General features: G+C 44.0%; 1 protein-coding gene across 2 annotated transcripts in view; it reads left to right on the forward strand.

The window, feature by feature from the left end:
• The window catches only part of sh3pxd2aa (SH3 and PX domains 2Aa), a 107,902-nt gene that overhangs the window by 55,501 nt on the left and 29,645 nt on the right, over window positions 1-22,756 (forward strand). For both annotated transcript variants that reach the window (XM_030065098.1, XM_030065108.1), the window contains exon 7: window positions 16,356-16,484. In XM_030065098.1, coding sequence (XP_029920958.1) covers window positions 16,356-16,484 — 129 coding nt within the window. The remainder of the gene's footprint in view (window positions 1-16,355; window positions 16,485-22,756) is intronic.

Genomic DNA, 22,756 nt, shown 5'->3' on the forward strand with positions numbered 1-22,756 from the left:
CCTCCCCCCTTAAAGCTAACTTCACCTTCCTCTCTCTCTTCCTCATCCCCGCTTTATCCTCCACTTGTTGCTTCCCTGATCTCCGAGGGGGAACGTTACCCTGCATGACCTTGTCTGCTTCCCCTGTGATGACTCCATGTACGCTGGTGTGTGGTGTGTTTACTCGTCCCGCTGCAGAATACTAACTTACGGCTGGGACGGGTTCAGAAAGTTGTCAAGCCGTTTTTTTTTTTTTTTTTTTGTCTGGGTGTAGCTTTGCCTCGCAGTCCAGGGTGGAGTTTTGGAATTGCCTGATAGCTCTGGAACGTCGAAACAGAGCCACTGACACACATCCCGTCATAGGAGAAAGTGTTATTCTGTGTTGTGGCAGTCGGGACGTTCTGCATTATTCTTGGCAGAGTCTTCAGCTGAAGTTTTTTTTTTTTTCTGTGTGACACATCCAGGATTTTTGATATTGCAATAACAAAGAAGAAAGAATGATTTTCTTTTTCAAAGGAGACACTTTTCAAGGTATGTGCTGGGCCGAGGGGCTTTAGCTGTGGGAGTCCGATGGCCTGGGTTGCATGAGGTAAACAGTGGACGCCACACATGCAGCGTGGTAGAATAAAAGGTAAAACAGCATCCTAGATAACTTTTGGACTCGCTCCACTGCATCCAGCATGTAAATTCGGTGCAGTGGGCCAACAGGCCATGTGAGGTGTCTTGTTTGACTGTGAGGCTGTTCATCCCTTCCTGACTGTCAAGGATTTCCAGCCTCATTAGCCATCTTAGCGAGTGTATAGCTCTCAGAGGGTATTAGGTACAGTATAGCTGCTTAGCAATAGCATTGGCACATGTGAGTCACTAATATGTGTGTCTTAGGAGCTTGTGTGTGGGTGATTGAGGGGATGTTGGGAAATATCAGTAATAGCTCTTATTAATTATTAAAAGACAAAAATGCAGGAAATAGTTTGTGGTTAATGGAGAATGCAATTCTGCTACGGTTGGCCTAAAAGGCCGCTTTGTGATTATTTTCGACTGGCTCGACGCCCGCTTCTGCATGGAAATATCCTCAGATAGGTTCTGATTGTGAGCAGGTCTGTGGAAAAGCTCTGCAGCCATGTGAAAGTAGCAATTCACAGGTTCTAGGCTTTCCATTTTTGACTTAATTCATAAAAGTTCTGAGTCAGGTCATGGACGTTTTCACCAAGTGACTCATTCTTCACAACAAGGCTCGTGACTTGATTTTGGATTGAACGCACAGGAACTCTGTGACCCTCCTGAAGCGGAGCGGTTCGTCGGCACCCCGGAGTGAGCTCACTACCAATTCGATTACATTCCCAGCATCTTTCACAGTGATTTGATTTCTTGGAAACTGATTGCTTCTGCAGATAAGCAGGTTTTTTTCTGTAACGTCCCCTTAGTCTTAGTGTATAATGCTTCAGAACATGTGGCTTTCATACCCTTTGTGTCAGCGTGCCTAAGTCTTTGGGCTGTTAACTGGCTGGCTGGCACTCCACTGACCCAGTGATCCCTGCTTTGTCCTTAAGTAACATGCAGTCCATCAGTCAGTCAAGATGGTGCGGCGTTTGAACCTCCTTAAAACCCCTGCACGTTGCATAACATCTACTGGGAAGGAGTGGAACTAACTACACTTCCCCATTAATAATCGGGAGGTGTCACATCATGTCAGTGAGATGCAGCCTGCACCTCATTTCTCCTGGTTAGAGTCTCCTGACGGACTTGAGCTGAAAACAGAAGTAAGTGTATACACCCAGTGAGTCAGCGTATTGATTTTGTTACATAAAGTAGATTACAACCCATGGCCATTGGAGGGAAGGGATTATAGTGATTCACCACTATAGTGCTGTTTTAGTTTTGCTCACGCTTTCAATGTAAACCCCCGAGGTGTTTTTCGAAGACTCCCCGTTGAGTGTTTAGTAGCCTTTACAATCCTTCCATTATCCACCCCACAAAGCCAGAATATGCACTTTCAGTGTTGCTCCTGTCCATTTGCTCCTGTAATCATAGCTGTTTGCACAGAGTTAATTCTGCATCACTGTTTTTCTGCTTGTTGCTAAAAAAAAAAAAAAAAAAAATTCTACTTACTCTGACAGCCTCAGGTCTTCTCTCCCATGGGCTGCTGTACTCCGCAGCTGCAGCCCGTACTGCAAAAATGTCCATCGTTCCAGTCAGTGTGTCAAACAGCAATACGGAGCCGTAAAATGAAAATCTATTTATATGAAAATTTCCCGGAATGCGACTTCAAAAGCAACATTATTTTGAAGCAAGTGCACAGGTCTCCTTTATTTTAAGACGTCGCATGTGTGAGTGGAAGCACTGCGGCAAAATAAACTGCATTGGAATGAACTTAAAGCAGCTCTGATGACTTTTGTGGACCTCAACAGAGACTAACTCCCTGATTTTGGCTTACTCGGAGCCAGTAGGGGGTATATGGGTCAGGAGTGTTTTTCTACAAGGAGTAGGAGGAGGGTTAGGCCCAGAGAGAGACCAGGTTTTCAGCAGTTTGAGGGCTCTTTCCCTTCCCCAGAGACGCACTCCCCCATGTGAGAGCCAGATGCTGAGCGAGAATGAAGGAGGGTGCTGCGTGGGCTACAAAGGCCATAGGGGTTGGGAATGTCAGACAGGCGCTAGTTTGTTTACATGGCACTCTGGATAAGATTTCAGACTGACAGAGGAATGGCCAGTGGTGTTGATGTGGCGGTGAGAGGAGGGGGAATAGGGGACAGGGACAGCCCTGCATGTGACACACTGGTAAACGACATGGGAGTGACTGTGTGTGTGTATGTGTGAGTGTTTTATGCCTGTGTGTGGGTCTGTTTACAAGGGCGAGGCTAGTTGGCAGGGGTGTGTGTGTTTGTGTGTGTGTGTTTGTGTGTGTGTGTTTGTGTGTGTGGAACGTGCTCCCTGCTTGCACAGGCTTACTTGTTTGTGTGTTTACTTGGCAGTGACGGGGTCCTAAATGAGGGTCTCTCAACATTTACATGACACTTACAACCACTGGAGAGTCATGCTGCGTTCAGTTCAACTCGTTAAAAACAAGCTCCGGCTCAATAGCCATCATAATTGCGAGTGAGAAATTGAAGTATCGTTTTCAGAGCTCCGATTTCAGTTCAAGTGATGCCAGAGCAGACAAAACTGGCAGAAAAAAAGACCTTTTGTTTACAGTAAAAATGGAATCTATGTAAGAATGTTTATTTACCACTTATCCCTCCGGTTATGTTCACATTTTTGAACATCTTTTATGTTTGGGGTCAATTTGACCCCTGCAGTTTAAACTTCCACAAAATTCTTATAACTAAAATTGTTACCAAAGTTTATGTGTCATGTACTTTATGTTTCTTTGTTGATTACCTAAATAGCCCTTTAAATAAAACATAACTCCCTCCCGCCTCCACTTATACATCCAGTATTCCCGTTATGCGACTATGGAAAAATATGCAAATCACCATAAAATCTCACTGATTGACCTAAAATTGGAAAGAAATGTTAATTTTTGGTGTTTTAATGGCTTTATATTATTTCTAAGTACAGATTTATAACCGATGCGTGTGTACAGGAGATTGAAAACATATCATCATGTGAATTTCATGTTTACCCGGTAGTACCCATTACATTAGGAACACTCATTAAATATGTAGCAAAAATTATGTTAATCTTTTATTTAGAGATGTTAAACACTCAATGGGGTCAAATTGACCCCAAACATAATAGGAGGGTTAAGCAAATGCAGATGCATATACTTTTTATATTCCCCCATAGGAAAAACATGCAGATTCTTCTTCTTGTTAGCATCCGTTTTGTTTAAAATATAAAAAAGCCGGGGATTCCAAGTTGAAATGAATGCAGCATTACTTCAACATAAAAAAAAAAAAGACTAATAAGCCCGCTCTGTGTTTGCATTTAACGACACGCTGAGCAGCTAATCGTGGCAATAATGTCAACAAACTCTTATCACATGTCAGATACAGTGAAGTGAATATTGCTTTAGGCAGGAAACTGATAATTGTCTCTCCTGGCGTTTACAGCCGCCAGGCTCGGCAATCTTGATATGACAGAGCGTTGTGCAGCGAGAGAGTCACTCCCCGAGGAGCGAACGGGCTCGGAGCGCGCGCCTTTGTTTGCATGGCTCTCGTATCTCTGTAGCTCCTTAGCTCCTCTCCATTAAACCTGAAAGAGATGTTTAAAAGGAGAGCCCTGCCCATCGCTCGCAAGTGATTTAGAACAAAAAAGACGGGGAAGGAAGGGAGAGGGAGAAAGGAAACAGGGAGGGGATGGAGAGACAGAGCGAGAGGACAGGGGGATGAGGGATGAGAGAGGGAAGGTGTGAATCAAAACAAAGTGAAAGGAAGGCAGAGGGAGTGGAGCGAGAGGCACGCCGAGGCAGAGACTGACATGATTAAAGGCAAAAGGCACACGGAACTAGAGGGAAAGAGAGAGGTGGAGGAGGGAATAGAGAGAGTGTGATTCGTAAAGTGAAAAAGGGAAAGAGCAGGTGGTGTTGAGTGACAGGTGGTGCCGAAATGACAGTGCTCACTGTGGAGGAGATCTTCAGTGTGGAGAGATCGGACCTCACCCTGAAGCGTCCGCCCACGCCGTGACACCCTCACAGCTGGAAAGGCAACGTTTGTCATCGCTAATGGCCGCAGTTTGCCAGCATTTTGTCACTGCTAACACCGAGGGCAGTCACTCTAAACGCCCACTTCCTGTTCACATACAAAACTCATTTGTCTCCATGAACTTTTTTTTTTTTTTTTTTGTCATAGGCAGGGATTCCCTTCTGCTCTCCCCCTTCTACTAACTGTTTTATCCTCTAGCTTAATATCTGACATCAACCCAGCACCAGTTCATATCAGTAAGAATGCTCTACTTTTCCCCCTCCAGAAATGATAATTGTATTATTAAGCAAAGAAACACAAGTCCTCTTTCAGTTTTCACTATTAATTAAGGGTTTCATGTATAAGTCCCTTTCAATGTCCCGTTGGAAAGCGACGTTGGCGGCGCTGCAGTGAAACCAGAGGCAGCTCAGCACCAAGAGTGTCGCCGAGACAGAGACAGGTCTCCAACAAAGTTCATGTTCTCCCGATTTGTTTCTCTGAAAAATGTATTACTAAATTATTAAATTATTACTAAGTCTATTCTAAAACAGTCTGGGTTGACACAGTGCATTTTGGAGAAGTTGCGTATAAGTAGTTGAGTATTTAAAATCCACATACTATGCAGATGGAATGCACCCCATACACTGCAAAAATGCAAAATCTTACCAAGATTATTTGTCTTATTTCAAGTCAAAAATGTCTTATTCCTAGTCAAAATATCTCATTACACTTAAAATAAGACATGATCAGCTCAGAAGTAACTTGTTTTTAGACAATTGTCTCTTGTTTCAAGTGAAAATTTGCTTGAAACAAGTGAAAATTTGCTTGTTTCATTGGCAAAATGTGTTTCTTGTTTCTAGCTAATTTTCACTTATTTCAAGTTTATTTTCACTTTTTCCACTGGCAAATTTTGCCAATGAAACAAGCAAATTTTCACTTGTTTCAAGTGAAATTTCACTTGAAACAAGTGTAAACTGTCTAAAAACAATTTACTTCTGAGGTGATCATGTCTTATTTTAAGTGTAATGAGAAATTTTGACTAGAAATAAGACATTTTTGACTTGAAATAAGACAAATAATCTCGGTAAGATTTTGCGTTTTTGCAGTGTAGTCAATTTGGAAGATATGTGGCTTATGAAAAATGGGTCCAGTATTTACTTTGGGTGACTAGGGGGCAAAATAACTGATCATAATCTATACTCACGTTCACTTCTCCCATTGGCCTGAATAGACTTAGGACAGCCACTAGTCTCCTAAAGGAGCAGGAGTGGTCAAACCCATGTGACACAGATGCAGAAAATGACTCTAAGTGAGCCACCTCCTTTCTTTTTTTTTGTGATCAAGTCTGTATTGTTTGTTTTTCCCTGCTTTTTGCGGGCAAAAAGCAGACAAAAGAAGAAATCGCTGCATCCATCCAAAACCACAGCCCCTGTGTCTCCTGTCCCATTTATGTCTCTCCGGTGAGTCAGCATGAATGTCAGCAGCGTCCTGGCTCTGCTACACGTAAATGGAACAGAACCTTTATTAATGTCAGCAGAAACACCTGTGTTTACCTGCTGTTTCATGTCAGAGCGGCTGCTTGGAAAAGGAACAGGTCTCTATCTCACAACTGCAATCCACGATCATGACGTGTCACTGTGGCTTTTTCTCTCTCTCTCCCTGGCTGTATGACCATGTGGTACACCCTGCTACTCAATACTGTGTGCAGTAAGTGTTGCTTGTGTCTCCAGTCTCTTGTCGCCTCTTGGTGTCAGTATGTAACCCACATTTCCATTTTAGGCTAAAAACACACTGCAAAAACTCAAAATCTTACCAAGAATATTTGTCTTATTTCTAGTCAAAATATCTCATTACACTTAAAATAAGACATGATCACCTAAGAAATAACTTGTTTTTAGACTATTTTCACTTGAGAATTTGCTTGTTTCATTGACAAATTTTGCCAATGAACACGCAAATTTTCATTGTTTCAAGTGAATTTTCACTTTTTCCACTGGCAAATTTTGCCAATGAAACAAGCAAATTTTCAAGTGAAAATTCACTTGAAACAAGTGAAAATTGTCTAAAAACAAGTTATTTCTTAGGTGATCATGTCTTATTTTAAGTGTAATGAGATATTTTGACTAGAAATAAGACAAATATTCTTGGTAAGATTTTGAGTTTTTGCAGTGCATAGCAGACGGTACTGCCTTTGCAGATAGCAGCTGGAGCTGGCAAGTCAAGAATGATTGACGGCTACAAATAATTACAGTTAATTTGCCTTAATCTGTTTTTATTTTTGGCTTGGTGTGCCGAGGCAGATAGTGTCCACCTGCTGCTTCACTTGTTCTTCACCCACATCGCCTGTGACTGTGGCTCTTATCGATTAAATTTCCCAACTGTAAACAATGTAATGTAGATTTCTGGTTTATCTCTAACGAACTTTAAATTTGTCAGGAACCTAATTAATAATCCAACATTACAACATCTTCACTGAGCTGAGCCTGACAGACCCTGGAAGCATCTGCCTTTGTGGATGAGTTCACTTGGCCTAAGCAAAGACAAATGAACGTTAACAACCCCATTGCAGTGAAAACTGAAGCATTTTTTTTTTCCTGGAATCTAAGAAAAACACAAAACGATCTCTGTAAGCTCAAATCATTGCAATCCGGCGATTATGCAATAATCGTGACTAGCGCAGCTGTTGCATGTTGTTATTCTCAATATTTGTCACGCCACAGGCAGACGGGTTCCCCTCCATGTCGTTGTCATTGCTGTCGTTGGTTTGCTTGGGTTAACACATAATTTGCATAAAGTTGAACATTTTCAGCCTTTGTGTGTTCTTGTGCCGCCAGCTGCCGTTGGAAATTGCTGACTTCCTTTTGCGTCTGTCGCCTTTGTATTAATAGGTCTAAACAAACACAATTACACTGATCCGGGGAATCCAAATATCACGAAATGTGGCAATGAGGACGGAGAGCCTTTATTTTAGCGGCGAAGTCATTAAAAAAAGCCACAACACAGGTCTTTGGCAGAGCTTTAGAAACGATCTCTGAAGCTCTCGCAGTTTTTGCTTATCTCTTTGTCTCTCTATCTTCCCGGTTCCCACATCCCTCTCTCTCTCGTTCTCCCTTGCCTCCTTTTCTTTCTCCTCATTTCTCATCCTCCTCCAGACTTGGCTCGTTGATGTGGTCTCCGGAGCCTTTCGGAGTGCCACACCGATGCTTCGTTATGCCGAGGAGTCTAGACACATGCTCCATTCCTTTCAGTCCACAGCCCCATAGGTTTTAGCCAAACATAATTCTCTCTTGCCTCAGTGCCCGTGGTGTTGATTGACTGTGGTGTGTATGTGTGTGTGTGTGTGTGTGTGTGTGTGAGGGGGGGTAGTTATGTCAGTAACAGGAACTTTTCTTTCAAAACACAATCTACTAAGTCGATAGAATAACAAGACAGATGGCTAATAAGCCCCTCCAATCCAAACCTAGAAAGTAGAGCTTTAGAGAAGCCATTTTTCACCGTCCCTAGTCCCCTAATTGCAGGGTAATGTAGACATTTGGGGTCGTGATTCTAGGAAAATTACCCACGGCTGGGCTAAAGGGAAGAGAAAATACTGGGTTGTGCCGGATAGTGGCGTCATCGCCCAACCCTGAAAGGAATTAGGCATTTGTGAGTGTATCGGGGATATACATTAAATGTGTGCTTGCGTCTTCAAAGAATATACCTATATGTTTCCATGTATGTGTATGTTGGTGTTTTCTGTGTGTGTGTGTGTGTGTGTGTTTGTAGTGGCAGTGGGAGGTGGGTTAGGACAGAGGACCCAGAGTGGGGAGCCGAGTTAATATCAATCAGATGTTGAGTGCTGCGCTCGAGAGCAGCCGTGTGGGCTGTAATCACAGTAGGGCGTGAGCGAAGGGGGTTTGACCCCGGCTGACCTGGGACCAGCCTCTATCCCTCCCTCAGGGACAGACATCAATCTGCCAAAGCCTCCTAGGCTCTGGTGGATAGAGACAGGGGATTTGACGTTTATTATCTCACGTGAGTCAGGGGAGGGGAGCCGTCCGCTCCGCAGCAGGGGCAGCGCTCGCCTGGATCCAGAACCGCATGATGCCGACGTTGGATGAAATCTTAGTCTCTTCAAAAGGTCAAGTTTGTCGTTGATAAAACAGCCTTGCTTTTTTTGAGTGGCGATCTGTGAAATTTTGTGAATAAGATCATATAGAAATGAAAAAGGTCCGTACAAAGCCTCAGCCGGGAGGAAAACCAAAGTTGAAGTTACAAGGTCCATGTGCCTCAGCCACCCAGCTCTATTTGACCAGATACATTTTCACACAGATCCCACATCAGTTTTGCTGAGAGCTTTTTTTTTTTTTTTTTTGAGAATCTGGCCTAGACGGCAACATAAGACTTAGATTGATACATTACAAAAATACAAGAAATTCTTGTTGTTACACTACAATTTGTCTCTATAACTGCTTAAAATCCTATGCAGCCTTGAGGTAAACAAGAGTAAAATAGGCATAAAAAAAAAAACTCAAACTGTGCAGATGCTGTGTCTTTAACTGCCCTGCCATGGAAAAAGCCAAAGGAAGGGAAGGCCAAAAACTACCTGGAGGTGAACTCATTAAAAATGAATTGGTTGACCAAAGGGCCGTGTAGGGGGGAGGCAGAGAAAACGTCTGAGGACCATCCGGCTTTGTGTAGGCAGGTTGCAGCCTCATGCTGCATAGATAAGGAATATATTCTCTGTAAATGTCCACTGGATGAGACTTTATTCATCTCGGTGGTGGAAGCGAGGAAATTCCACATATTGGGGCAGAGAGGTGGGGTTGGACTTCTGGGCAAGATTCGCTCACGGGATTAAGGTGAGGGTTATGTTTGGGTGAGTGCTTATGTCGAGCCTGTTTTAGCGAACGGGCAGCAGGCCAGCGCATTTTATGAACAATCACAGCGCTGGTGGGTGTATCTTATGTATCCTGGGTGTATCCCAGGACTCGGGTGGGGTCCATAATAATGCTTTAGAGCAGGGTGTGGGCAGGAATACTGTTCTTTTGTCACAGTGGGTCGAAGGTTGGGTAGTTGACACTGCTGCAAAGTAGGGTAAAGATGTTTGGGGTAGGATAGAGATTGGGTATGATGTCATGACCAATTAAGGTTCAAATTAAAACGTGGACAAACTAAGTTCTGGCTGTATATCACTATAAGGCTAGTATAAAAAGAAAGTAGTAAACAATTTCAATTAAATTTTTTTTAAATCGCCCCATGACTGTCTGTTCATTTAACTTCCATCTGCAAACTCGTACAATTTTGTATTAAGTTGTATAGTTGGGTAAATGCTATTTCACTAATAGAAAATTGGGATGTAATCGTGTTAAGGTGGGTTTAGCCTTCACCACATCCATGCCCCTTAGGGTAATTTATGCTGGCCCGGGTCTGTCCTGCAGTGCTTTGAAGGAGAACCTCCAGTCCACCTTGTTCTTACAGTAAAAATCCATATCCATCCGCAGCCATTTAAGCTTACATTCATTTTTAAAATCTTCATTTCATAATGGGTGAAAAATGTGCCTGTGGGTGCGAATCTTTGACTTGTTTCTGTTGTTGAAGCAAAAAAACAAGATACAGAAAAAAGTTTGAACAAGACCGTTTTTCAAGGCGAAATACAAGTTTACATGATACCGGACGTCATGTTCTTCAGGGTAGGTCACTCCTGCTTTTTCTCATGTGGTCTGCCCTGGCTTGGTGTTGGTTCCAGCCTCTTCATATTGTTATGCTTGGCCGATTTCGCTGGCCATGCTCCAGCCTTATTGTATGGCTCACTTCCAGCTCGAGATGACAGCTCCTGAGAAGAAAAAGCTTTTCGGACTAAAATTTTCATAACGTACCCCTCCTTGTGTGCCAGGATTCCCTATCACTTATATGAGGCACGGGCCTCACTTTGCAATGCCTGCAGTTCAGATTAGTTTTTTACCAAGGCTTAATCGGCTGCACCCATACATCTTGGTCCCCGCCTCCCCAGTCCCTGCCTTCTCTGATGCATGGCGTTTAATTTCCTGGCTGGGGGCTGAGCGGTGTGGTGAGGAAGGGGGCTGGGGGGGGAAAGGGAAACCATAACATGAGGACGACGGCCACCTTGGACATTCCAGGAGGTCAGGAGAGAAGAGTAGAAGAGAAAAGCAAAATGTTGACGATGGGAATGAAAGAATAGAAGTGGTTGGGATGGACTGAATGAGAGATGAAGAGCAGGGGCTCGTATGTGTTTGCAGGACCAAAACAGGGCAGCTGCATGGGACCACCCTGCCGCAGTGTGAATACTTCAGGTTAGGGTTGCCCTCAGATGCTCCTTCTCCACTCTAGCATGAAGAAAACACTGGGCATAACATCAGATGCCACAACACTGTTACGCTCTTTGACTTTCGGGGAATGCCACTTATCGTTCCCACATGGGAATGGAAGCATTTTCCGAGACGCTGAAAAACATTCTGTTTCCATGTCGGTATTAGCCCCCTGCTAGATTGGCTAGAGACTCCTTGGGTCACTTTATATTTTATTTTGCGCTGCAAGATAGTGATTCATTGCCTGCTGCTGATCATGAGAGGACAAATCGCGTCGTGGGATAAGTGTTCTCTGCCCTCTTGCGTCTTTTTTGCATGATGACAACCTGAATAACTTTCCCTTTGCTTCTCTTCTTTCCTCTTTCCACCTGCAGTTTGGATGTACGGCTTTACAGACAGCCCGAGAAAAGAGGCCTCAGGTAGCCACGTGTCTCTCTCTACTTTGAATATGCATGCGCCGCCGTGTTTGTGTGTGAGAGCAGCGTCTGTGCCAGCCGCATCCCTTTTGGTTCCTCGGTTTATTTCTTTTCACAGTTCAGCTTTTTTTTTTTTTTTTTTTCCCCCCTCAACGTCTGCTTTGCATGCGCTGTCACCCGTCTCTCCTTCCACCCATCTGGTCAAATTCAGCCTCTCAGGCGGCGCTGCAATCTATCCAGCCATCTCTGCAGAGCCGGTTGGCGAGCGGAGCAGCCGGGCGCGGTGCCAGAGAGCTGGCTGGACAGAACGCGGACCGTAGGTCTGCTCGAGGTGAACCGCCCACGGCCGAAATGAGGTGTCAAGTCTGGTTCTTTACATTCGCCTGCAACGCGGCTTCCACGGGGACGGCGTCGACTCGATCGGCCCCTGCGACCTCGCTCAACTCAGAGATTATAAGAAAGACGGGCAGAGGGGGAGGGGGACGGCGGGTGGGGGAGAGAGAGAGAAGAGGCTAAAATGAAATTGTCGGCATTTCAAATAAACATCTCGGTGAAGAATGTTTCCTCCTGCAGAAATAAACACACACTTTGACACAAATAAAAAGCACAGATTTGCCCATCTGGTGAACATTTAGCAAATGTTCTTTGAGGCATTTAACTGCAATTGGGGCAATGCTGGGAAAACAAAAAAAAAAAACAAAAAAAAAAACAGATATGTTGTTTCCGTCCATTAGCACTATCAGGACGTCAGCGCAAGTCGAGGAAAGGCGAGAAACAAAAATTCCCCGTTGGACAGACTGACACTGAAGGCAACCAGTCTTTATGATTCATGCGATTTCTCGACATTACGCAAACACGGTGGTGTTTCCATAGCAGGGTCTAAGTGCGCCTATGCCACTTTATGACCGTATTAGCCCGGCCTTAATTGGTCCCCGCACATAGGCTGTTTACTCTCTGCAATATGCTCTCTGTCTTTATTTCACCTCATGGGACGCTTATGAAGAAAGGCAGAGACATACCTGGACGCAACCGGTGGTGAAGGAAGCTTGCTAGTGTTCCCGGGTGTTGCATGTGTGTTTGTGTGCGCGGCGCCATGTGGAGACGCTTAATTATGTTTTAACAACGCAAAATACTTCACGTTTTGTTCTTTGGCATTGCTTGTCGAGTGGAGTTTTACAGCTGAATGCATGAATTTACTGCACCCAGTCTCACTCGAACCATCTTAATAAATACGTTATAAGGCTACTGTGAAGCTACAGTATTTGCATGAACTCATTCTAATTCATTTTGGTTGGGTTGGGTTGTGTTTGTTTTTATCTGACAGGCAAGTCATTTTCTTTGTCCATAGAGACACACAGTCAATATTAGTCCTGTTTTTAAAGGACCATAGCTGTGATTCTGAATGTTTGGCCCATTTATTACAGTTTACCCACATTTTACATTGCAATGAACCATTTTGCAAATCATGCGGGCATACTAAGGATTTCACATGTAACCAAAAATACCTGGATTTTCACATTTGAATTTTTGGTTGTAATGTTGTGCCTCTGTGGTTAACAAAGTCATCTCCATTCATAAACCACAGAAATGATAATTGGCTGTGTAAAGCAAACGTTTCCCTGGGGACTATTTTCCGGTGGAGCGACCGTTTCACTCCACCCAGTTTCGTCAAAACACAGCAGTGTTGCTGCTTTTAGGAAAACTAATGTGGAGGACTTTATTACAGTGACGGAACACTGCTCAGACGAAAGTTTGTCTCTGAAAAATTCATTTTCATGTCGCAGTGGAATGAATGGAAACCAATGGCTGGCTAAAAGGCAGGAAAAATGACATCAGAGTTTGAAAGTATAGTTTGAAATAATACGCTCAACATGCAAAATCACTGGCGTGGTTCTTGAATGACAACCGAGGAAGAGATTTTTTCTTAGATCTCAAAAGAACTGTGACATAAAAACTAAAAGCAGAACTTATCTCACAATACATGTTCAAGGTCTAAAGCCATTAACTGAAAGATAAAGCTGGTTAGTCCAGTAATTTTAGGCCAAAATTGGGGTCAACCTAGGACAAATTGCAAGAGAAGCAAACTCAACTGATTTTGTATCCTCAGTTTGTCCTGAGTGAGGGGAAAAAAGTCCCAAGGAATCCCATTGATGGAAAGTTTTGAAAATCACCTATTTATGACCACATATTACCAAAAAACACTGTTTTTAACACACAGGGGAAAGGGGTTCCAATTTTTACTTTCAGATATCACTATAAAAATTCACAAGATGATTACACACACAAAGACAAGAAAAAAAGTCAATTACAAGTTCTTCGAATTATTCTGTTTACACATGCATATCACACATTATCTGATTTGATATGCGCTAATAAGGAATATAAGGAATAAATGCCAGAAGAGACATTTAAACAGTGAATTAAAAGGTTACTATAGATATAGTAACCTTTTAATTCACTGTTTAAATATCTGTTCTGGCATATATTCCTTATAATGTGAGATATGCATGTGTAAACAGAATAATTCAAAGAACTTGTAATTGACTTTTTTTCTTGTCTTTGTGTGTGTGATCAACTTGTGAATTTTTATAGTGATATCTGAAAGTAAAATGTTGAACCCCTTTCCCCTGTGTGTTAAAAACAGTGTTTTTTGGTAATATGTGGTCATAAATAGGTGATTTTCCAAACTTTCCACCAATGGGATTTCTTGGGACTTTTTTCCCCTCACTCAGGACATACTGAGGATACAGAATCAGTTGAGTTTTTTTTCGCTTGCAATTCGTCCTAGGTTTTTTCATAAAATGACTGGACTAGGTGAATGGAGAGAGTCTATCATCTCAGATGCAGTGATAATACGTAATTGGGAGAGACGTTTGCTGACCGAGCGTGTTCCTCGCCTTTTCTGTTCTCAGGCTGAGTAATTGCAAAGCATTCACATGTTTGTTTGTCAGAAACTTTGCATGATTTATTTTAGGTTTGTGTCAGCGCTGGTTGGTGACATGCCATTTTCCTTTATGGATGAGGTGAAAAAAATATTTTGTTAAATATTAATGGAAGACACAGTTTCAGCATTTTCCATTTCCCTCTGCCAGTGCATGTCTGTGTGTGAGTGATGGGGGTCAGAAGCGAGCCAGGTGCGGGCCAGCCTCTGCCTAGCGGCCTCACTCGGCTTCTTTCTCTTTCATACGGCCACAGCAGACCCAGCAGGCTCCCTGGCTCTCATCTGTCCGCTGCATGTTCTCTGTTTTGACCATCTCCTCTCTCTCCTCCCTGCCTTTATTTACCTCTTCTTCAAAGTCAGTTTCCACAAGAGCTGAGGCAGTGCATGTCCACATTGGCATTCTGCTAAGCCTCCTGCAGCAAGCGGAGGTCCAAGATGCCTCAAAACACAGCCGGTTGCCAGTGTTTCTGAAGTTATCCCTGCTTCGCCCTTTGTGGAAATGCTTATGGAAGACATAAACAACCTCGCTGTCACAAAGAGACAGCGCCGATGGCAGCGTCGTGTCATGTGGCAGGGATAGGTCACCTTCTCATTTCAGCCTTATATTGGTGCTGTTTTTGCCAGTGCTCCATGAAGGGTGACGTGAATTAGTGGCTGTGATTTAGCCTTTGCTATAAATCCATATAATAAGTTTGCAAATGCATGATCTATATAGCCTTACACCCTAAAACGTAATTGAAATATGAAGAGTTTCATCACAAAATGAGATTTCCAGCATCTGAAAAATGTACGCTGGCTACACATGATTGCTCCTGGCATGAAATTTCATTTCGCCTCTGACTGTTTTTGATTAACACCATATCAGGTACTGTACTTCCCTTGGGTGAAGTGCTGTCAGATGGTACTCTGATAATGATAACATACAGTATGGAGGCTATTTGAAGACAGATGCTCCCTTCGAATTTAACAAACTAGAGAAAAATGAAAATAGCTAAATGATATTAAAGTGTCTTGTTTTTCATTTTGTGTTGGATGCACAGTTTTCATTTCTTCCTTCTGGTGAACACTTGATGATGTTTTGCTCCTGCTGCTCTTTGTTCCCGATCACATCTCCGATAAAGACACATCGAGGGGCCGAAACAACAGGACACAGCAGGATGTGAGAGATAAACAGCCCGAAAAGTCCCTCACAATCTGTGTCAGTCATCTCTCCGAGGCCGGACCATCAAAGAGCCGAGTCTGCAACTCGGATCAAACACATGCCGCCGTGAACTTCGCAAATGAAGTCACTGCCGGCATCGAAAAGGTTAAACATCAGTGAGTGAGTGAGTGAGTGAGTGAGAGAGAGAGAGAGAGAGAGAGAGAGAGAGAGAGAAAACAGAGTGGCCTAACCCCAACCAAAATGCTTTCCTCTTCTGTTTCACATAAACATAGGCCCGGCCTCTCTCTCTCTCTCTCTCTCTCTCTCTCTCTCTCTCTCCCTAGTCCACTCATATGTTTCTATTTAAGGCCAGCAGTGCCGACTACCATGATTGGTGTGTTTGCCCCCCCTTCTGACTCCCCGTCCAACGGCTGGCTCCCAAAGGCAGTGGAGGGGAGGCCTTTCCTCTCGACCGCACTGTTGATTTTCCACAGGGAAACTTCTCCATTCTTCCACTCGTTCCCTCTCCAGTCCTCCCCTCTAACCGTTAGCAGCTCCTCTGCTTCTCCTCCCTCTCTCTCTCTCTCTCTCTTTCTCCCTCTCGGTCTGTAGGGCTTGGTTCAGGTTATGGATTCCCCTTAGGTACGAGATGCAGCCTCTACATGCATTTTCCACCCCTCCCTTCCCTTTGTTTTGATCCCTTCCAATGTTCCTCGGTGCGTTGCTGTGGGCCGGGGGACGACTCTGCTATATGGCCAGACGTTTGGGACGATGCAGCCAAGTCGTGAGCTCGCCTTCTGATTGGTCAAGGAGGAATAGTGGCGGCGGGGAGTGGGGGTTGGCCGATGGCGGCGTACCGGGTGCACAGCGGCAGCGGTGTAATTTGTGGCAGCGGGCGTTCACGGGGGGCCACGGCGGGCAGCTGGCTGACAGCCTGTTTCTTCCCCTCAGGGATTGACAGTTCGGAGCCCATGGTGCTGGAGCAGTACGTGGTGGTGGCCAACTACGAGAGGCAGGAGAACTCGGAGATCAGCCTCAAGGCCGGCGAGACGGTGGATGTGATTGAGAAGAGCGAAAGCGGTGAGTGGAGCTTTTTTTTTTTGCATGTACGTGCAGAGCCATGCACTCTGACAGCGCTTTGTAAACTCTCCAGAGATCCATAGCCAATCATGTTCAGTGGATGTATGTTGTGTTTAAAAGAAACAAAAATAAGTGGGTGTTGTTCCAAACTAAACATGTGCATTTGCTGAAATGTCATTCTTTTTAAGAGCATAAACACTTGGCCCTGCTTGACATTTTGCTTGTTTCTTTCTTTCTCTCTGGGAACACACATTAGCAGCATAAACACACATCTGCATACAGAAAGAGACGCTTGCTCACTCATCACCTCTCTGCCTCTTTCTCCTCCTCTCCCTCTGCTCTTTTGGTTTCACTCCCCCCTCGTCTAACCCCTTTGTCCTCAAAAATCTCCCACTCCTGTTCCCCTCCCTTTGCTCCAGTCTCCCTCTCTCCCCTCTCCCCTCTTCTCCCAGTCTCCTACCTACTAAACTGGGGCTTGGCACCACCTGGAGGTGCCGCTTGGCTAGCAGCACCAGTGTGTGTTTGTGTGTGTATGTGTGAGTTGGAGAGAGGGCACAGTTATGGCTGGAGGCCAGTCTGTTGCCTCCAGCAACAAGACTGTTGACAAAATTCATAATTAATTATCCATAAGTAAGACGGGGGATGTTGCTTCAGTTGTTGCCTGTCTTGGAGCGGGGCTGCAAAAGGTGAAAAGGCAGCAACGTTTCTGAGGAAAGCAAAAGTATTGTTTTCCAATGTAAACAGACCATGAAGTTAACCTCAAAATCTTGCCACACTAACAAATAATAGCATGATAACAACCATATTGCTGCTGGAAGCAATGGCGAATTCTCAGTAGGGCTGCAAGCACTGACTTCACTGAGAAACATTTTACAATGAAGCTTAAATAGCAGAGCGCTGATGGTGTTTGAAGCAGCAGTTCGCTTTTTCATCTCGCCCCCCTCGTCCAAGTTCTGTTTAGCAATCACAGAGCTGTAGCTCATTTTCCATGCTCGCCACTGACAGCCAGCAGCTTGCACAACTCAAGGCGAGCAGCACAACAGCTCTGACATCAGCCGAATACTTGGTCTAAACACACCGCATCCCTTTCCAATCCAGGCCCTCTTAACTGTGCACTGATGATGCGTGGGATTTTTGTTTTGTCCCCAGTTATCTTAGCTTGCACATCTTCGAGCGATGATGTCACTTAATGAGTCACTTTTAGCACCTAACCAGCTCACAGTTCCTCAAGGCTTTCTATGAATTCGTAAAGCTCCATGGATGACACGCATCAGCCTGTTTGCGCCGCTTTTTGTCACATCTCCCATTCACCTGCTGTCAGCGTACGATGAGATATTTGCGAGATAAAGTTTTGACAGAGCTGGGAAAAGATTAGACTATGGTGATGTGACTTTCGGCAAAAACGCTAAACTGAAGGCTAATGGGAAGATAATGCCATCTGAAGGGTGACGTAAAGGATGTGGATGCCTTTGGTTCCGGCTCTCAGCAGCGTTTGTGTGGTTTCAGCTGTTAATGTCAACTTTTAACTTCGGGGGAAGATTATTTTTTATTTCGTGCCTCTTCAGTTGCCAGGAGCGCTTTTGAGTTCGGCGCGTGTATTTTATTAAGCGCTTTGTTTCATGAATATTCACAAAGAGCGGGACTGTCAGCGTGCCAAAACCACACTGTAATTGGCGTCAGCGATGCTGTGTTTTCCTTCAGACGCATCTGAACCTTGACGTAGTCGGTGCACGTTAAACATCGGTTTATGCGCTTATCAAGAGCAGCGTCTCGGCTTTGGCATTCGGTGTCTTGCCCAAAGCTTAAACACATGCATTGTTACCCCTTACCGAGCCACAGAAGTGGATCAGCGGCCCATGATGTTGATGATGACATCACTAGGCGGCTATGCCAAGGCAAACACATCTGAGAGCTCGTATAATATCCCTCAACCCCCCCGTTCCCGCTTTCAAGGCTTTACTGCGGCCTCCTAGTATGCGAGTGCTTATTTCCTCTGACATTTTCAGTGCAGAGACACCGACAGTAATTTAACACCCCAATCCGACCATTAATTAGCCCTTACTTTCTTTTTAAGACCCTAGGCAGTACGTGCAAAAGGGGCACGGCAAGGTCTGTAAAGCCTCTCTCAATGGAGAAATCCATGTTTTCTTATTGTCTCGATGTAGTGTGTTCTTTTTTGTAATTTTTTTTTTTTACCCATCCACATATTGTAAACACTTGGGCCCATATCATGCATCATACGTGCCAACCAGAAACAGCTTACACCACTGCTGCTGCGGTTTTTTGGTTCCTGCCGTCTTGACCTGATACAGTAATGGGTTCAACTCCGGAGTCGGATGTTGTTGTTATACCCCTGTGAGAAGTTATTGGCCTTGCATGCTCAAGTCCAGCCCCAGCTGTTTCACTGTAGTGTGTCAACAAGACCCAGCAGCCGTCGGCAGTTGCGTCTGTGTGTGTATTTGACATGACGGTAATGGTGTGCAGTGAATATTTATTATAAGCTCTTGCGGTTTTGTGTGTGTCGGTAGGGCGTGTGTGGGAGGATGAGTTGGGTTTGGGTGGACATGTCTCTTGTGTCTGCGTCCACGCGCAATTGTTTTCGGATTTACAAGCTGCTATCTAGTAAAGAGAGATTTATGAAGGGCCAGGAAGGTGGACACGCCGGAATCGTCTCTGAGAGGCGGGGAGGCCATGTCTGGGCCACTGTCCTGGTTTTCTCCCTCCGGTTCCTCCGCGGACATGGGAACCCACGGAGCGTCTGGAGAGAGGAATGTCTCAGCTGGAAAAAATAAATCCGCATGCATGACCAGTTAAGTTATATGGTGTGTTGGACTAAAAAGGAGGTCATTGTGATCTTATGTGTAAACGACAGAGAAGAAACATCTACATAGTTAGGACAATTAACAGATGATTCCTAGAAACCTGGAGAAAGAAAGAAAGAAAGAAAGAAAGTTAGACAATTGCTCAGCCTCTTTAAAGCTAGTTTATCAACCTCCCCAACTCTGCCAGTGCTATTAGTGGCCTTGCCATTGCTGTGTGGCCAAGCTTTGTCCAAACCCATAGAATTGAATTTGAAATTGTAGTGGGAATCCCAAGGTTTCCAAAGATACCCATTATGTCCTGTTTGATTACAGGGAAAAGTGTGGAAAAAAGATGCACAAGACAGCTAGATAGTTTCTGTTGGATGTATTGGTGCAGCCATAAAATAATGGCATCTTGGGTTTGAATATTTCAGTGTAAGCGTGATGTTTCTTCAATGAAGCTTTGCTAAAAGCACTTATGGAATATGTATGACATTGTCCTACAGTATGGAACAAAATGTTTTTCTAATTTTGAAGGTACTTACTTTAAAGCAAAATCAAAGTTTAAGGGGTTCCGCTGCACTGATAGTTTACCTGGTATCTGAATTGTGCAGATATGCTAAACCCTTGGCATAATGCAGTACAAAACAATAGCTAAGCATTATCTGCAAATGCCATTTGACTGATGGCTGCTAGGCTGTACCGTTCCTGCATGGGGAATGAGTGCTACGTGTAATAGGTACACATGAAAAAAATAGTTTTTTATTGTTTCTTTAATGTTTTTGACTGGACTTGAATTCTCTCGTTCCCGGTGATGTCCTGGATAAATGCAGAGCGTTTAACTTCGTGAGTAGCAATTCTGCAGATCTTTTCTCACTCAATTTCTGATATCATCATTTCAGAAAATGAATGATAAATGTAAGCAGCTAGCCTTCCATTCTGTGGCCGCAATGGGGGGATATGGAAAAAAAAAAAAAAAAACTTTCTCCTCATTTCATCATCCGAGCCTAATGGATCTGCCAGGAGGACCTTGACACTAAGCTGCAAACAGGATCCTTTGGGTTAGTATGCCGCCCAGCCCGCAAAGCCAGCCGGAGAAGCCATTTGCCCAAATATCTTGGCGTTCCTTCTTGCCAAGTTTACGGGGCATTTTGTCACAGTTGATTTAAAGAGATTAGACAGATTTACTTACCTCTCTCTGGACCTCACTGTACACCTCACATAGTCTATGACCTCTTGCTGGGTTGCCAGATTAGGCTAATCCCCCATTTTGGAAGATGATAAAAGTTCCTTAATGTTTTCTTTTTAGACTTCAGCCATAAATTGCTGAAACCTACATGGAGACATTAAGGAAATTTCCCAGTTATGCGCCATTGCATGTCAGCAGGTAGAATGCTGCTTCAGGGAGAGCTGATGCCAAGAGTTCTGGCAAGCTCTTTTCTACCACACCTCTCCCAGTGCCCAGGGGATCTGGTTAGGCTGGCAGAACTCAGTGTAAACCAGAACTTCTTTCCAGAGATTTGTCCTTCACTGCTTTGCTTGGTCTGGCTTGAGGCTTTTTCCTGTGTATATCAGCTTTGTGAGGAGAAAGCCCTGAGCTAAAAGTTAGTGTCAAAGCCTCACACTGCATCAGGTCATTTGTTCTACAAGCTGCAGAAAGCTTTGAGTAAACCTTTCCTTCAGGCTACAAAATAATTCTTGCTTGTTTCTGCTGTAGTGACTCAAAAAGGTCAAGACTTGAAGGCAAGAAAATGAAGAAAATAAACCTCAGAATTTTAGCATTGATGAGCTTAGTAACAAAACGTAGGAGAAACTATCCCAAAGTAGCTCTTCTTTGTGTTAAGAAACAAGAGTAAGAGCCAAATTGGAGCCTTGGCTTTGATGTTGGAGGTTATTCTTATGCCCTAGAACACTTGGTTCTCAACCTTTTTGGTGTCAAGGACCCGCAAATTGATACACACCAGGCGACGGACCCGTGTTTGATAAGATTCCATAACTGTCTATACTGTAGATTGACAGATTAACAGTGAACAGTATGAAGCCTATGAACAAAATAGTCTTCTTATACATTTTCTAATTTGGCTAACTTCAAGTCAGTGGAATAATAGTGACATTCCCCAAATATTCCCCATTTTTCTTGGGACCACCTGAAAATCCCTCAAGGACCCTTGGGGGTCCCGGAACCCAAAGTTGAGAACTACGGCCCCGGAGCATGTCAGTGTGTATTAGCGGGTGTTCACTTACATTTTCTCTGACCTGAGATCAGCCCTATCATCTGCAGTGTCATGCCGAACCCCATTGAGAAAACATTGGCAAAGATGGAAAGGGGAGTTGTGACATTCCCTGGGTGTATTTTCGGAGGGTATTGGGAAACATCTCTGGTTCAGATAACACCCTTTTTACAATAACGTTTTTTTAGGGTGCAGAAGTTCAAATACTGTATGAGCAAACAAAAGCTTATCACAGTCAGGGCTCATAGAGGAATGTTCAGAGAAGCAGCGCGGACAGCACAAAACCTCATGAAATCAGATCTTTTCAAATCAGATACAAGCCACTTAAATATGTGGCTTGAAATGTGGTTCACATCGCGTTGCAGACATACAATTCAGATTGACCGCTGTGATTGGATTCAAAGTATTTTTTCCCAAGGCAGGACACTCGTTTGATGCCATATGCTGTGACTTGAGCAATAAGTAACATAAATAAACCGCAACATAGCTAACCAACAGTAAACACAGAGTCAGGACAGTTTCAGTGTCTATACCGACAAGGAGGTCTCCTATGTAGTCTCTCTTTGAAGTTAAAGCATTCAAATCTGATCTCATCCCTTTGCAATATATCACAGCATTGACAGTGGGCCTAAAATAGCAAATCTGAGATGTAAATCAGCTGTGGGAACATAGTATTGATTCTCACTTTAAGCTTTGGGTAGGGAATTGTTATTGATAATTGCATATGAAACATTGATTGGACTACCCAAGGCCATATAAATGATCAAAATCCCAGATTACGATGCTGAATGGTATTTCCCTTTTTTACAAGGTTTTGCATCAGAGACCCTAGTTTGACATACCCTTACCCTGAGGTTGTTCCCTGAACTGTATGTCTTTAATCAAGGGGCACTGAGGGCTAGCTTCAAGAATGTTTTAGATCAGAGAAGACGAGGGTTCACATGTGAGGCTGTAGGCAAACCTTTGCATTTCCTTCAGGCTGACAGCGTCATTCAGACTGGTATATTTGAGCCAAGAGGTATCATCATGCGTCACGTCATGCAGCCACAGGCGGTAAAAACACCGAAACCCTGCTTCAGTTATGCTCCGAGTTGAGCTCCGAGAATCTCGGGATAGCGAAGGCTCAACTGAGACGTGGCACTTAAAGCCGGCCAAAGACTTACCTTTAGGGGGTAAGGTACAAAACAGCATGTTTTAATTATCATAGCAAAGAGATGTACGCAGATACTGGCAGAAACCC

Source organism: Myripristis murdjan, chromosome 1, assembly GCF_902150065.1.
Source record: "Myripristis murdjan chromosome 1, fMyrMur1.1, whole genome shotgun sequence".
In the NCBI taxonomy this organism is placed as follows: Eukaryota; Metazoa; Chordata; class Actinopteri; order Holocentriformes; family Holocentridae; genus Myripristis; species Myripristis murdjan.